The following is a 16078-nucleotide window of genomic DNA, read 5'->3' on the forward strand; positions in this document are numbered from 1 at the left end:
GTTGGTGCTTCTGTGTTGGATAAAACTGGCTCAAACGAACGTTAAAAAAAAACAACATAGCGCTTTTTTCTGTGTCTATTGTTCTGTATAATTTAATGACATCTAGTCTATGTAATTCACTTTAAATGATCAATTCTTTTGGAAATCTTACCTGAATAAATCTAGGCTTTTTTGCGCCTCACCGGAAATGCCTCCTATTCTGTGTTGTGCTTTAACCTGAGGTGTTTCACAAGGTTTGTTGTGTTGCCACAACTCCTTACTGTTTTTCCACAGATATCGCAAACCGCGTCTTGGCTGTCTGTGGAGCTGAAATAACTCCACACATGACTTTGCTTCCGCTGAGCCATAGTGTCTGTAGCCTGACACTCAGTGACTGACTGAGCAGTGTGCCGCTGCGCTTCCACATTACATTACATCACTTACCCAGGCGGAAGAAAAAGTAGTTCCCACCAATCGCGTGCCATTTAGACAAAATCTCAATAGTTTAGTTACTTTCCACTGTGCTCCTGTTAATGAAATACATTACCTCAAATGACTGAAGTATCAAAAGTATCGATATTTTGATTTGAGAATCGATTTTAGAGCATACAGATCTGGTATCGGAGGTATCGATATTTCAGTATCGATCCGCACATCACTACAAAAACGTCGCTAAGCGACGGCGGGATGGCAAAAGTCGAGTGAGTTGCGTCTGGTGTTAATCGTAGAACAATGATGCTGTTTTTGTTTTTTATTTGTCTCTCGTGCCTCCCGTTTTCTTCCTCGGCCAACAGAAATGACAAACCCATCATTGGTAAGTTTATTAACGCGTTATTCACTCTAACAGTTTAGTTATCTTACATTTAGTAGACAGTAAAGACTAAAGTCAACTGACAGCTAGTTAACGAGCGTAACTGTTAACTGACAGCCTGCGTAAAGACACACCTGGCGAGTCACGTAACTACCTGTAAGAGTTAAAACTGCGCGTGTTTGTCTCATAAAAGGTGTTTTGGCTCAAGAACCTTCTTCCCCGAAACCAAATCAAACATCTCTCATCGCTGCGTCTTACGTTAAATTCCTGGAGTCTGCGGGAGCGAGGGTTGTCCCTGTCATGTGAGTCTGTCTATAAAGCTAGTTCACCTGCAGCACCTGAGAACAGGTGTTACACACTTTATACATCAGTGTGTTTGAAGTGACACTTTTATTCTTGTTTCCACAGGATTAACCAGACACCGGAGCAGTATAAGACGCTGTTCGACTCCATTAACGGGTGAGTGAGTTACAGTACCGTTAACCAGTCAGAGCCTCCGTGCTGCGTTTGAGGACATGTTCGAACATTAGCAGAACATTTGCTGACAGGCTGCTGTCTGTCTCATAAAAGTTAACACTGAACTTTTCCAAAGATTTGCTATTGTCGTCAGGACTTTAACCCTCGCCACATTGCGTAATTCAGCTCCATTTATCAGCCTTAATAAAGCTTAATAACAGGGGCATATAAATGTCACAGGTTGGATAATAGATCAAAAGGAAAGCCGAAGGTCAGATATGATAATTAATAATATGTCAGCATTGTGCTGATATGTTATTAATTATGGGGTGTATGAATTATGTAATGTGCAAAGCCGTAAAGCAAAACTCTTGAGTTCAAACACGTCCGAAGGCTGCAGGCACATCACACGGTCACGTTTCCTGTTATTTTGTCCACCCCCTTTGAAGAAACAGAACGTTTCATTCAGTGTTTCTTTGCGAATCGTGACTCCGTCTTTGTCAACAGGATCCTTTTCCCGGGCGGAAGCGCCAGCATTTACTCATCTGGCTATCAAAGGGCTGCAAAAATCTTCTATGAGCTGGCTTTAGAGGTAAAGGTGTGAAACAGCAGTAAGGAGGTTTGGGTGTGTCGATGCTGAATGACGCTGCATGCTGGATGTGATGTTTCAGGCCAACAGCAGAGGCGACTACTTTCCTGTGTGGGGCACCTGTCTGGGATTTGAGCAGCTGGCCTATTTGACCAGTGGGAAGTCCATCCTGTCACGTACCAATACGAGCGGTGTGTCGCTGCCGCTGCACTTCACCGAGGGTTCGTCTTTGTCTTAATACACCTACGACTGATCCATGAGAGGGAAGCCTCAATGTTAAATCAGCAGCATGAATACTGTCGGCTGCAGCTCTGACAGTCCAGGAACAAGACTGATGAGTTAGGAAATGTTTGCTTTTAATTAACATGACCACAACTAGTTATGTCTGATTATAACCACAAGCTACACCTGATTTCTACATTATCCATCTAAACTCCTTGAAGAGTTATCTAAACATAATGATTAGATGGACAGATGTGCTGTAATGTGAAGATAGTGGTGGAGCAACACAACATGAACATGTTTTCTCCACTGAACACTGCATTATCTCCATTTTAGTGCTGCAGTTTTGCTCATTTATCAACATTTTAGGAGACTTTGATTTGATCAGGTTCCATGTTAAGGATGCAGCTGCAGAGTTATACTTTACAGGATAACTATCTTGTGAAAATGTGCATCTTTGTTCTGAAATAATGATCATAATGTCACGACTCATCCCCAGAGGCCAAAGACAGCAGGCTGTTTAAAGGCTTCCCAGCTGAGCTCATGGAGGATCTGGCTTCTCAGCCGCTGACAGAAAACTCTCACAAGTGGAGTTTGGCGGTGTCGGTGCGTCATTCTGTGGTGATGTTATGATGAGAAAAGGCCTCGGTCACCAACATGACCCGCAGGTTATATGATATATATATATATAGTTAACCTCCACTCTGCTTCCTGGTGCTTCCTTTCAGACTTACAACGCAAATGAGAATCTGAGGAGCTTCTACAAAGTTCTCTCCACTAATACGGATGGAAACATAGAGTTCGTGTCAACGATGGAAGGTACGCTAGTTACAATGAGGCAGCGCCTCATCAGCCAAAAGGTTTAAAAAGCGTTTGTAACGACGTTCTCCTCCCTCGCCTCTCTGCAGCGTACGATTACCCCATTTATGGGACGCAGTGGCACCCGGAGAAGAATGCATTCGAGTGGACGAGGCCGTACATTCCACACTCGCCTTCAGCCGTCAAGACCACCTTCTACATGGCCGATTTCATCGTCAGTGAAGGTGCGAACACTCGTCGTGTTCGGCTCTCCGGCTGCACGACGGAGTCTTTGTGTAATCCTTGTTTTGTTTTCTGTCTTTACAGCCAGGAAGAACTCGCACAAATTTGAGTCTGACGCGGACGAGAACAAAGCGCTGATCTACAACTACAGTCCTGTTTACACCGGACCCAAAAGCGTCTTCGAGCAGATATATTACTTCTAATTTATCTTCCTTCTCGGAAGCTGATTGGCTGTCTCAATCACTCGACTTGCGAACATTTGCGGATAATTTGCCGTGTTTGATTTCGCTTTGCGCGCCGTCTGTTGAATAAACCGAGCAGTCAGGTGGAAGTAGGACAGATTTATAGATGCAACCTGAAGCTCGATGCAGGGCAGGATGTAAAAAATGTTGAATCGTGTTTTGGGGCCGCTGTGACTGAGTTCACAGCTGAGTAATTCAGTTTTATTACAGGAAATGAACACTTGGTCTATGTGCACAATTACCAACATAAAGCTGCTGCATTTCAATGAGGAAATATACATTTAAAGCTGCACCAATCAATATTTTTCCATTAATGCTGCATGTAAAAAAGGGCTCCCTGTGTTGGTTTTCTGGTCTGAAAGCTCTCATTAAACCTGCTTCCAGTCGCAACAGGCAGGTGTTTTTAGCCAAAAATGCTCAGATGAACTTCACGCAGCAGCCGGCAGGTGAGCACAGCGAAGCATTCAACGAGTACAGAGCCAGAATATTCCTCTCAGGGTTTATTGGAGACTAAAACAGTGAATGCTGACTTCATTCAGCGGGTCACCAAAAACATGACTCCAGGTGAATGTTGCTGTGAGTCTGCTAGGAAATAAGCCACCGTTTGATAACAAGTAACAGCTTTATATCATACAGCGATAACATGTCTGCTCGTCCGCTTCCCCCGAGTGGCCAAAAATAAAGAACACAGCTTTAAAACTCACAAGAGCAACAAAACAGATGAGCCAAAAACACTGAAGGCTGATAAAATATCTATTTTTTTAATTCTAACATTTACCTTCATGCCACAGTCTGACATCAATCCCCTTCTATGCTTTGGATAACAAAGTGAAGCGTCTGGAAAAAGTCCTCGACCACTGGCAAGAAAGTCCGACGCTGCAAAGTCCACGTTGGTCTCAGTTCAAGGACAGCAACAGGAGAACAGAAATGAGTCGTCAAATGTAACTTCCAAAATGCTTTATGCACAAATAACACTCAGGTAATATCGTTTTTTTTCTTTTTTTTTTTTTAGAATAAAATGATATTTGAATAACATTTACACATCAAGCTGACGAGACTGGGATCTCAATCACGATACTACTGGAAATGTAATTAATGCAGTCCAGTAAGGAACATTCAAGATGTCAAAAATTACCACGTGGAGCTGAGCGATCGGGGATAGTGCCGCAAATAACCTCTCAACATGCACTGAAACGCAACACAAATCACCATTCAAATAAAAGAAATGGAAAATTAAACTTGTGCCTCCAGAGTTTTTCATCTGTGTCTGCGCCTCTTCATCGGCTAACGCAGTTTCTCACCCTTATATACAAATACAGCTCTTCTCTGGGTCTAATGTTAATCCTCATGGTTTCTTGCCTTCAGCCTTGATCCATGTATTCACTGATTTACATGTTTCAATAACAACCGCTGCAGTTTTAGCTCTGGCTACAAATGTTCTTCACCTACCAGTCTTAAAAATCTTGTTAGCAATGACGCATGCAGGCTCTGTACACTGTAGCTTTAATGTCATTGGATTCCAGAAAATGGTTCGATTTTAGCTGTGAAACTTAAAAATCCCTTCAGGTTCTCAGTCAAGTATTAGCTGAAAGTAGCTCTCGACACTGATTCTAGTAACGATCTATTTCAGGCTGTAGCTTTAAAACAATAGCTGCCATTTTGGGAAATATGCCTATTTGCTTTCTTGCTGAGCGTCAGATGAAAAGATCGATTCCGCTATCTGTTAGATGTGAAGTGAAATCCAGGAGGTTAGCATAGCTTAGCATAAAGACTGGAAGCAGAGGGAAAACAGCTAGCCTAGCTCCAGGAAGTTACTGCTCAGAGCTAAGAAATAGTCCAGGTCATAACCCTCAGAAAACTGCGGTTTGGAGTTTTTATGAGGTACAGTTACAGTATAATGTGCTACTGGTGAGCTAGGCTAACTTTTCCCTCCGCTTCCAGTTTTTACACTAAGCTAAGCTAAGCAGCTGCTCCGTAATTAACAGGCCAAGGTGATCTTGGAATCTTCTCATCTGACACGACAGCAGGAATAAGCTCATTCGCCAAAACGTAAAACTTCTTATAAAATTGGCCTTGTTGTAGTTCGTACGTGTAATCCCACAGCAGGGTGTGTTCTGACAAAGTAAGGCACAGTGACTAAAACAAGTTGATGCTTCTGTGTTGGATAAAACTGGCTCAAACGAACATTAAAGAAAAAAAAAAAATGTCGCTTTTTTTTTTAAGAGAATTCTGCCGAAATACACGAGATGAAGCTACAAGATGAAACCAACATCATGACGCCGAAAGAAAATCGATCCGTAACGGCCGAGTGAATGCTCGTGTGCTATTTTACATACTAGACACAACCACAGTCCAACATGAAAGTTCTTCACCACTTTAAAAATAGGAACGTTTCCTGTATCCGCGCGCGTCCAGACGCCGTCATGAACAGTGTTTGTCAGCAGGTGTCTGGGTTCAGTAATATACAAGCCCGCCAGGTGTGTGTGCTATCAGGTGTTCCTTCTCCTCACAGCTTCAAAGTCTGCGTGAGAGCTGACGCTTTCCCGCCACTGCTTCAGAGGAGCCGGTCCGTCCCGCCGTGAGGGAGGCTGCTTCCTGTTAAATCTGTCAGTGTATTCCTTAACGTGGGGTCGGGCGCTGCGGCGGGCCGTTCGGGCGGAGGATGGGAGGATGGCGGCGGATCTGTCGTCTGCTGGAAAGGCAGTCTCAGGTTCAGCATGCGGACACGAGGAGTCCAAATCAAACTGAGCGAGGACGGGTGACAGTTGCATATCGTGGACAGCTGGATGCCAGTGTTGTGCTTGGGCACAGGGACGGGATGGAGGTCGGGGCGGGCGAAACATGGATGGGGAGGATTCGGGAGGCGCGAGCCGCCGGGCTAACCCTCGTCTTCGCTCTCCTCCTCCAGCGCCTCCTCGAACACGATCTCTGGTAGCCTGAAGCATTCTTCGAAGAAGTTGACCAGGGACTGGCTGAGGTGCTGCCGTGTCGCCTCGCTGTGGATGAAGTGGCCTTCGTCCGGGTAGATCTGAGGCGCAAACACAAACAGTGACACGCTGGTTATGAAGCTAATCCACCAATCACAGCTGAACATGTTCAGATCGAAGGATGCGGAACTGTTTTCTCTCACGTTAAGAATGAACTCTGAAGACTAGAGGACGCATCATGAACCTTTAATCTCACGTTCAGGTCGAAAGTAAAGCAAGAATATTTACACAAGTACTGTACATAAGTACAATTTTAAGCACGTGTACTTGAGTATGTCCATTTTCTTCTACTTTATACTTCTACTTCACTACAATTCAAAGGCAAATATTTAAGCAATACATCACGACAGGCCGTGATATGCGCTCATTATACCACAGCTAAGGGGCGTTCTTCGGCCCGACGCGTAGCGTAAAACAGAAATACGTATTATCTAATAAAATAGCCCCGCTGTGGAAACAATAGTCCCACCTCTCCGTACGTTAGCGCTGCATGTCGTCTATTCGTCGCCTTTTTTTCGGGAGAAAGTCACTGCTCAATCAACTCTACCATTGTTAACCCTATCTGGAGGTGAAAGTTAACCTTAAACATGTGAATTCAACTCATTTAGTCTATTTGTTTACGTTGTCAAAACAGCGCAGCAACTTTTTGCTACCGACTGATACAGCTTGTTGTCATGGATACGTTGTTGCTTCTCTGACAATCAGCCCCGTAACGTAAACATGCGACGCCCCCCCGCAGGTAACTATGAGCGAGTGGTCCGGAAGAATCCACCCAAAACCTCAATGAATGAGAGTTTTTTTTAATAGTTTTAGCTTTGAGTGATCACTGACTTTATTAAGCGACCATACGTGACATCGCGGCAGGCACCTGGAGACGCAGCAGCGGCATCTGAATATCATGACTTTAAAAGCACCAAATTACTTGCCTTAACGAATTTCGTTGGTAAATAATGTGAAGAATTGTAAAATATCATTTCCATGAGGCTGTTCAATCAGACAGTGACAGATCACCCTATAGAGTCCTGAGTGTCATAGTCGCTGTCAAGGTGCTGATCCTGACTGACCGCGAACATGTTTCAATGTTGTTAAGGCCTTAAAAAAAATAGACATCAAAACGGGCTACTTTTTGCTGCGTACTGTAATAGTTGGTTGTTGTCATGGAAACATCGTTGCGCCCCTGAAGTGGAGTGATATGCTGTGATAAGGCTTTTTAGAATAGTAGCTGTGGTATACGCTCATTACATCACAGTTAACAGCCAATCAGATTTCACCTTTCCGTTTTATAATGGCAAATATTTACTCATTACGTTTGATAACTCTACTCGCTACTGTGAATATTACGTTTAATTATGCAAAATATTATCAACAAATAAATCATAATGTTAGATTATAGATTAAGATAAAACTTCACTGATCCCCAAGTGGAAATTTACAATTAAAGATAAACAATATAAAGTATTTAAACCAAATTCATCAGCTTCAATATTAAAGTGCTTCATATCATCATACTAATACCTTTGTACTTTTACTTAAGTAAAAATTTAAATGCATGACTTTTCTTGTCCTGCTACTAGTACATAAGTATAAGGTCTGAGTTCACAGTAATGGAAAATATTCCCTGTAGGTTGAAGGAACTATTCTACAAACAGAGATTTTTGTGTTTGTTCCAAATTCATGACTGAGACCCAAAACTAAAATGAGTAAAATGTTGACATGACCTGTAACCTGTGCTGGAGGAAGAGCTCACATCCTTTAGTTAAAATACTAATACCACACAGTAAGAATACAGCAGAGGTAAAAGTCCTGTGCTGAAAATGTTACTTAAACAAAAGTAAGTGTAATCAGGAAAAGATGAAGTCAGTTAAGTGCTCAATGCAGACAAATGGCCCCTGTGACTGTTGTACTATACATACTGTAATATTAGAGTATGACGGAACTTTTTTAGTACATCAGGCATCTTAAAACTAGTGTAGGCCTGCAAGCAGCAGCTATTTTAACTATCAATTAATCTGTCGAGTATCAGTTTATTAATCATTTAGTCTGTGAAATGTTGTTCATAAAATCAAAACACATCATTTAAATGACTTAAAAAAGAAAACTATAATTAATTAATTTAGTAGCAACTAAACAGGACTCATCTTAACATGCTAATACAGGTCGACCTGAAGCCTGTTGAGGAAGCAGGTAAATGGACGTGCGCGCAGCAATAAGCTCCAATGAACATTCAGCTGCCATACATCGTGTCTTAATTGGATTAGTCCTGGTGTTAACGCAGGATGCCCGAGAAGGTCTCGTAATCTCATTATGTGGAATGAAGGCATTGTGAGGGCTAATCCTCCGCCTGCTGCGGAGCCCGCTGGGATCACAAAGCTCCCAGAGGTTGCAGGAGAAGCGAACCGGGCGAGGAAAGACGGGCAGAGGAGCTGGATCAGCCGCCGCTGTAATCACAGAGTGAACGTGAAACCACGTACCTGTAAGGTGTAGTTGGCCTTTTCATTGATGAGCTGGGCGATGAACTTCGCTGTGTGCTGGAAGTGGACTTTCTCTGGCAAAACATAACGAGAGCGAGGCCAAAGTGAGGGACAGAAAACCTTTATGCTTCGTGAGATTTCAGAAACTGCTAAAGCTGTCCTACCGTCAGCTGTCGGATGGATGATCAGAAACTTCTTATCCATGAACTGAGACGCTCTGTGAGCTAAATTGGCCATCTGAGGAGAAACGACACACAGCGACGCGTTAGACCCAACGATTCTGCAATAACGATCCCAAATGAAAGATAACTGCTATCAGGTCTTACTGTGTACGCTCTGGGGTCAGGCTTGGGCAGTCCCAGATACCTCTCTGAAAAGGCAGAGGCTGCGGGGGGGGGGGGGAGGGTTTCATTAGCACGACGCTTTGACGTCAACATCAAAACTTCACATCAGACCAACATACATGTGTCATTTCTGTCTTGTTCTTCGTCCATTTTGAGGGAAAAAAGCACCTCTTCCAGGTTTCCTCCTCCATATTCAAACATATTCACCCATCTACACACTCTTTGGTGTCGTAGCTGTTGCGGACCGCCTTCATTTGCAATTCCAAACTTCGACAGTGTCACGGCGCGTCTCTCACCCCCTCCGGCAAAGCGAGAGAAATCAAATAGATGGGAAATCAGTCACACCGCGACGCCCAGCTCCTCCTTAATTTGCAGTTTCCTGACTCGGTGCAGCTACAAGAGCAGCGTATCTCGCTCGCCGTCTCCCTCCCGACGCACGCAATTCTACATTTCACAGGTTTTATTCCCGCGGTGGCGGAGGTGAGGCTGCGGCGGTTAACTTTGCCCGCTGCTGGTATGATTGGGTTCTACGGTGTATCTGCACCATCACACTGATAAGGTGTACAAGCGTATCTCTTCTCTCCCTCACACACATGTTTTACACAGTCACTGAAATAACTCCCAGCTGCAGGGGTGAAGGTGCTAGACTTGCAATCTCCGCCCGCCTTTTTCCGTTTGAATGCCTCCTCCCTGAGCCCGAATGATCGCACAGAGATTCTGTGTTTGTTTACCTCATGCAGCGGGGGCCGAACTATACAGCCGAAAAAAATCACAGCTTACCATACAGCTCAAAGTCGGTGATGGGCGAGAGGACGGCGCCGCACTTCACCGGGGACTCCTCGCCGCTGACCAGCAGGCTGGTCACATAGCCGCCGTACACCTGAGGTGCAGCACAGGCAGGAACAAACGAGCAGAAATTCAGATAAGGCGGAACAGATCGCTGCAGCCTGACACGATAATCCAAACGTTCACTGACGCTGCTCTCACCTTTCCAAAAGCTCCAACTCTGGTTTTGTCAATGTAGGGCTCTTTCAAAATAAAACTGCAAAAGAGAAACATTGGTGTTATTTAGGAGGAACGTTTCTGTGTTGTCTCACCTCAACAGCTGGAGCTGACCCTGAACACACCAGGTGCTTTCACTGTCCTGAAAGGCCTCTCAGATCTGCAGGGTGAGGCCTGTTTGCCGAGCAGCTCTCAGCTTTGGAGCAATCTGGTGTTTGGAAAGCACCTTCTATAATGGATGTTCAGCTTAAATCCTACTAAAGCAACTTTATGGGACCCAAGTAGCTATTAATAGCTCTAACGTCTGCCATTTTTAAAAAGGCGAGGCGGAAACTTGTCGTACTTGAGTGCGTCCTTCTGATCCTGCTCCTCGAACACGCCCAGCTTCTTCTGGATCCGGTGCAGCAGGTTGGTGCCCTGGAAGCCGCTGCCTCGTCCGTCGCAGCGCGCCACGATGACGCCGAAGCTGCTCACCAGCACCGTGGCCCAGTCCATCTGAAAGCGCTCCGCCACCGTCTGGCCGCCGGGCGTCCCGTCGCTGCACGGACACGAGCACAGCGGTTACTGTGAGAACTGGATCGCAGAACATCAGCTGACTGACAAATCACAGTTTAAACCTGCTCAATCTAAGCACGGAGCAGACTGCAGAGGGCCCTAAATGTTCAGAGCTCAGGTCGTGGTTCAGTCGTGATCTCGGGTCATTTTCGCTGAAGATTGAAGAGTGTTTGGAGGAAAGATTTCAGCAGTATTCCCCATCAGGCCACACTGAGGGAACATCGACTAAATGAAAGCTTTAATATTTAATTCTTCTTCTTTTGGAATCTGAATTATGCTCTTTTTATCAATGTTAAAACTGCCATTATTGAAAGAAAGAAGAAAAACATCGATGAACGCGTTCTAAAGCGTTCCAAATTTGATATATTTTAAAAATTAAACTGAGCCTCTGCTCGCTGAGCTGCAGCCTGAGAGAAACCTTGAAAGATAAAGCTAATGTAGCAAAGTGCTAAGTCATCATGCTTTCATAAGACTGGAAAAAAGGGAAATATGGTTGTTTTTTTCTGAAATCTGCAGCCTGAACGGTCAAATTCTGAAAAGCTGCAGAGTAAAAACAATGAAAGGCCTGAGGACACAAACGCTGATGAAGAGGAGGCAGGAGGCCACGCTCCCTCGCTCACCGTGTAATTATTATCCAGCTCGAGTCGAGGACAAAGCAACACATCTTCAGATTAATACGGCTGATTAAGAGTCCAGGAAGTCTGCACTGAGGAGGACGAGTCAGCCGCTAACACACACTTTTCCTTCGTCTAAGTGTGTGTGCACCCCATGTGCTGGACATAAGTGTGTGTGTGTGAAAACATGCGCTCATACATACACGAGCAGGAGGAGCGGGTAGTGTGACGTGTCCACGAAGCCGGCGGGTTTGAGGATCTGCATGGACAAGGCTGCAACAGAGACACACAAACAAGAACTGTATAGTACTGTCATTTTTAGCAATTACATATTAGGTATGATAAAAATGATAGTACAGTGTGATATCAGGTAGGTCTGCAGGAGAGAAGAGCCTCATCTTACAAGACGAGGAAACCAAATTGATGCCTTTCTAGATTATAATATAGTTAAAATATCACTGTTTACAGTCCAGCTGCGGCTTCCAGGATGGAAAGATGATTAACAAGACAGGAACCTGCTGCACAAAATGAAGTTAATCCGTGATTTCTTGTGAAACATTGGATAGTTTTATCTCTAAAACACAGTAATTCAAACGGAAAAATATGAGAGTTTGAGCTGATTCTCGTATAAAAACTGCTTCATTTTAAATGTTCACAGGCCAAAATGTTTGGGCATCACTGGCTAATGTTAAGTGTCTTTTCAACATATCGGCATGCGTGGACTTCAGTGTGGCTGTGGCTCTGACACATACTGTAGTCGTCCATGTTGATCTCCTTGTACTCCACTATGGGCATCTGCATGGACTCCAGGGTCAGCCTCAGGTTCTCATTAGTCTCCAGCTGATGCACCTCTGCAATACCTGTAGACACATGATTAACGTTAATGTTTTTATTTAATTTTCAGCAGTTTACAAGAGTTTTAAATGTCACAAAACACTAATTTTATGCAAATCTGTCATCAAAAAGTCTGTTTTTAAACTGCATTCGTTTGCTTTTGACTTGCTCTTATGAACCTTTTTGAATTGACTGAACGTGAACATGTGATAATTAGATGAGTTGTAATTCTTTTTAATACACAGAATAGTCAGAAGGTTATCCTGGTGTACTGAAATACATTATTCATTTTTGATGATTTGGCTGCTGTAGAAATACAGATTTAGCCGTTAGCTTTAACATTCAGAGAAGAAAGCAGCTCCACACAGTATCAGAGCCGCTCGTCCTCCAAAGCATGAGCTCCAACAAAATGCAAACCAGAAGAAAAGCAGACACGACTGCAGCTGAAACCTGGACTGTGACCTGGATTCGCTTAAAGCCAACTTCACGTCTCAGGAGGCTGTCCTGAAAAGGGAAGCTGCTGTACTTATTCAGCGGCGCCGGCTGGCTGGTGCAGCTCTAACTCATCGCCCTGCTGACTGCTGAAGTCAAAGGGGATGCAGCCAGCGGTGTATGTCGGGGATTGGTTTGTGCAAACGGTCAAAAAGCAGCATCCAGGAGGGAAATCCACAGGCCAGACCCGCCAGACCCGCCGGCACTGACAAACTCAGATAAAACCCGCCGGGCTGATGGAGGAAAACTTCAATTAGGAGAAGAAGAAGAGGAGCTCTGTCTGGATTACTGACTTGTGATCAGAGTGTTTCAGTATGCACGCACAGCCTCTAATGTGACCTTGATTCTGTCGCCGCTCAGTGTGAAGTCTTCGTCGCATACAAAGCACAGTGTTACTGTGCCGATCGTGGCCTCATATCCCATTAAAAATTAAAAGCGTGACTCAAGGAATGGTGATGTCAGCCGCTCGAGCACTTTGGTTTATTCTGAAGCATCAGCAGCTAATGGATGCACTGCTGTGAAATTTGGTTTTCAGATTTAAATGAAGGTTGAATGAATGAATGAATGAATAAATGAATGTTCCTCTGCTCGCGTTTGTCGTCCCATAATATGTCATCTAGTGCCATCATGAGATCAAAGTTTAGTCCTTTAGTTTGTGATTAATCCCATCAGCCACTGCTGCACTTTGTCCTCAGTGCAAATGTTAGCATGCCAACATGCTAATAATGCTACAGCACTGTGCTCAAGTGTTAGCACGATGTTAGCATTTTGCTCAAGTGCAGCCTAATGCGTGATCTGTTATTATGTGACTCTGCATACTTCATGACCATCAGTCACGTTCATTTAAATAATCAAATAATTGACGGTGATCAGATTTCATTGACTGAACATCGTCAGGACACTGACTGACACACACACACACACACACACACACACACACACACACACACTGTAGTGATCACATTACAGTATGCTGATGCAGCCGCCGGGCAGGTCATAATTTAATGAGCACATCCATTGTGAGGAGTAATGTGATTACTGCCATTATGCTGCAGCTTGGCTTGCAGACAAACAGTGACTCAGGTGGTCATTCTGCACCGCGACGGAAACACTCCCGCCCACGCTCGACAAGGTCGTTTTCAACGTAGGCATTACGCTGCTGCGTCACAAGGTCGCTCGTAATGTCTTTAACATAATTCACAGTCTTGTAAATGCAAATGTGGGATTGAGCTGGTTGAAATACTCACTCTCCCGGTCCTGCGTCTGACTTTCTCCGTCTCTCTGCGTCTTGTAGATGGCAACAAACGGGATGTCCCGGCCTGAAGAGACAATGAGAGGGTTTAAGATTTATGTCACAGATTTCTATCTGAGCATCACACGTGGACGCTGACGCTGTGACATACGGGGAAAATGCTCTAGTTTGAGTTCTGTTTGTCTGTGCTCATCAGTAAATGCACCAGGATATCAAAGCCAGCAACTGCGAACATGAAGAGAGCGAGACGTCCCAGATCTTTTGTCTGTCAAACAAAGATTCTTTGCTTATCAGATTTATCTAATGCAACAGCTGAAATAGCTTTTCCATATCCAGGCAACAAACGGAGGTAAAGTCCCTCAAACTGAAGCCTTAAAACCTCAAATTGGAGAGAGGAGGGACGGCAGATGAAGTGATTGATGCACTTAGCAAATTGGGAACGCTGTGGTTTCGTATGGTGGGAGACGCACCAGCCGCTCGCTCCCTCCCTCCGTTTCCTCCTCCCGCTCTCTCTCCTCGTGGTAATGATATCATAACCTCATCACTTAGATTCTTCCAGGCGGACTCTGAGCAGAGCGCTGGATTACAAATGCATGAGGTGCACGACCAGTGATTGCTGGGGTTTGATGGTCATCCTCTGCTTGATCTGTCTGGACTTCAGTGACGATCGCTCACCGAAGGTTCAGAGGGGACTGACACAGAAGCGTGGGATCAGCCATTAAATATTGAAGCTGCGCGGCTTCACGCTGAATCACAGAAACATGAATCCTGCTTCTTTTGAATCTCCTGGCCTTTGTTTTGGCAGCAGCGTGAAAGCTGTGCTCTTCTCGTGGTATTGTAATGCCCAGCGCATCATATTTGGATCAGAGGTGGAAGGAGAGGCACAACATGACGCGAATAAAAGCTGGAGAGCAGACAAACAAACAAAGACAGACTATTTCAAAAGCACAGTCCCACTTTTTTGATCGTTGCACGAGAAAGTGCAGAACTCAAAGACTTCACAAACAAAACACACGGCTGGTTTATAAAACATGATGTGCTGTCCCAGAAGAAACGACCAAACAGTCAATGCAGCAGTTAAAACACTAAGAGAGGCCATTCTGCATCAGCAGCACTTCTACTTTTGAACATTTTGACATTTACAGAGTAATTTTATAGCATAATTTTGCTACTTCTACTTATGTTAATGTAATCAGCAATAAGTATAAATCTAATGCAGCCACAGAGCAGCAGTCAGTAAGCCCGTCTGTACTGAGCTAAAGATTAATGAGTGGATTCTATCTGTGTGGAGCAGCCTATATAAGTCCTATATCCTATATAAGTCGTCCTCTCCAGCTAATAAAATCCCTGCAGCCATCTGAAGGACGAGAGATATGCAAACCGCGGCACTACGTCTGCAGCGCTGCACAATCACAGCAGACACTTCTGTGCATGTCAACCTGGGCGGTGAAGATCATTTCCCTGCTCGAGGACGCCGAACCGGGCGAGCCGACTCTCATCGTGGTTTGTGCTTTGATACGCCCACTTCCACACGCACTTTACAAGCCCCGTGAGCAAAGGTGGAGGGATAAATAGTTCAGTTCAACAGCAGGGGGACATGAGCAAAGGTAGCGTGTCAGCTACCTTGACAGTTGAGCAGGAAATAGCTCATGTTGTAGCTGAAGGAGCCGCTGATGTAGCCGCAGCTGTCGGACAAGGCGCACGAGAGACAGCGGCGGTTGAAGGAGCCGAAGGTGTCGGCGCTGTGGAGACAACGAAGAGGACTTTTAGCTGTTTGGAGACTTTTTTTTTGATAAGTGTGTTCCACTTCCTGACGGCTACCGCGACAAAAAACACAGAGAAAACAGCTGTTACCTGTACAAATGTCTCCGCTTTGGACCATCCTCAGTGCTCAGGAAGTATCTGCATTCACAGAAGGGAAAATCGGAGTTAAGCAGTGATTTTGCAGATCGCAACGGTTTGTTTAGTCTTTTCTGTGACTTTAGCAGAGCTGCGTTCACCACAGTGGAAAGAAAGCACACGAGCAGCGACCAACTACTCACTGGAACAAACGTCTCATAAATGAATGATGGGATGAATCCTTTTAGGACAGAAGTAGGCCAACTCTTAGGAGGTTTTGGGGTTTTTCAACACTGAGTAACTTTATCTGTCGACGTGTTTGCGTGAAATGCAGGTGTGTGCAGGTGA

At 44.7% G+C, this 16078-nt stretch overlaps 2 protein-coding genes across 6 annotated transcripts in view; one reads left to right on the forward strand and one right to left on the reverse strand.

Annotated features, from left to right (window-relative positions):
- The first annotated feature begins 666 nt into the window (after positions 1-666).
- LOC143314489 (gamma-glutamyl hydrolase-like) lies at positions 667-3508 on the forward strand. Its single transcript, XM_076721548.1, has 9 exons — positions 667-793; positions 984-1092; positions 1199-1249; positions 1754-1838; positions 1918-2056; positions 2557-2663; positions 2786-2876; positions 2966-3100; positions 3183-3508. The coding sequence occupies exons 1-9, from the start codon at positions 712-714 to the stop codon at positions 3299-3301; spliced, it is 918 nt and encodes a 305-aa protein (XP_076577663.1). The 5' UTR covers positions 667-711; the 3' UTR covers positions 3302-3508.
- Positions 3509-4080: 572 nt separating this feature from the next.
- dpp6a (dipeptidyl-peptidase 6a) overlaps positions 4081-16078 on the reverse strand; it is a 182836-nt gene continuing 170838 nt past the window's right edge. For all 5 annotated transcript variants that reach the window (XM_076721545.1, XM_076721546.1, XM_076721547.1 and 2 more), the window contains 12 exons: positions 15746-15793; positions 15515-15633; positions 13887-13958; positions 12066-12173; positions 11517-11586; positions 10488-10682; positions 10130-10184; positions 9923-10022; positions 9125-9183; positions 8963-9035; positions 8799-8872; positions 4081-6368 (listed from right to left, as the gene is read on the reverse strand). In XM_076721545.1, the coding sequence (XP_076577660.1) occupies positions 6219-6368; positions 8799-8872; positions 8963-9035; positions 9125-9183; positions 9923-10022; positions 10130-10184; positions 10488-10682; positions 11517-11586; positions 12066-12173; positions 13887-13958; positions 15515-15633; positions 15746-15793 (1123 nt within the window). In that variant the 3' untranslated portion in view covers positions 4081-6218. The remainder of the gene's footprint in view (positions 6369-8798; positions 8873-8962; positions 9036-9124; positions 9184-9922; positions 10023-10129; positions 10185-10487; positions 10683-11516; positions 11587-12065; positions 12174-13886; positions 13959-15514; positions 15634-15745; positions 15794-16078) is intronic.

The sequence above is a fragment of the Chaetodon auriga genome, chromosome 21, assembly GCF_051107435.1.
Source record: "Chaetodon auriga isolate fChaAug3 chromosome 21, fChaAug3.hap1, whole genome shotgun sequence".
Lineage (NCBI taxonomy): Eukaryota > Metazoa > Chordata > Actinopteri > Chaetodontiformes > Chaetodontidae > Chaetodon > Chaetodon auriga.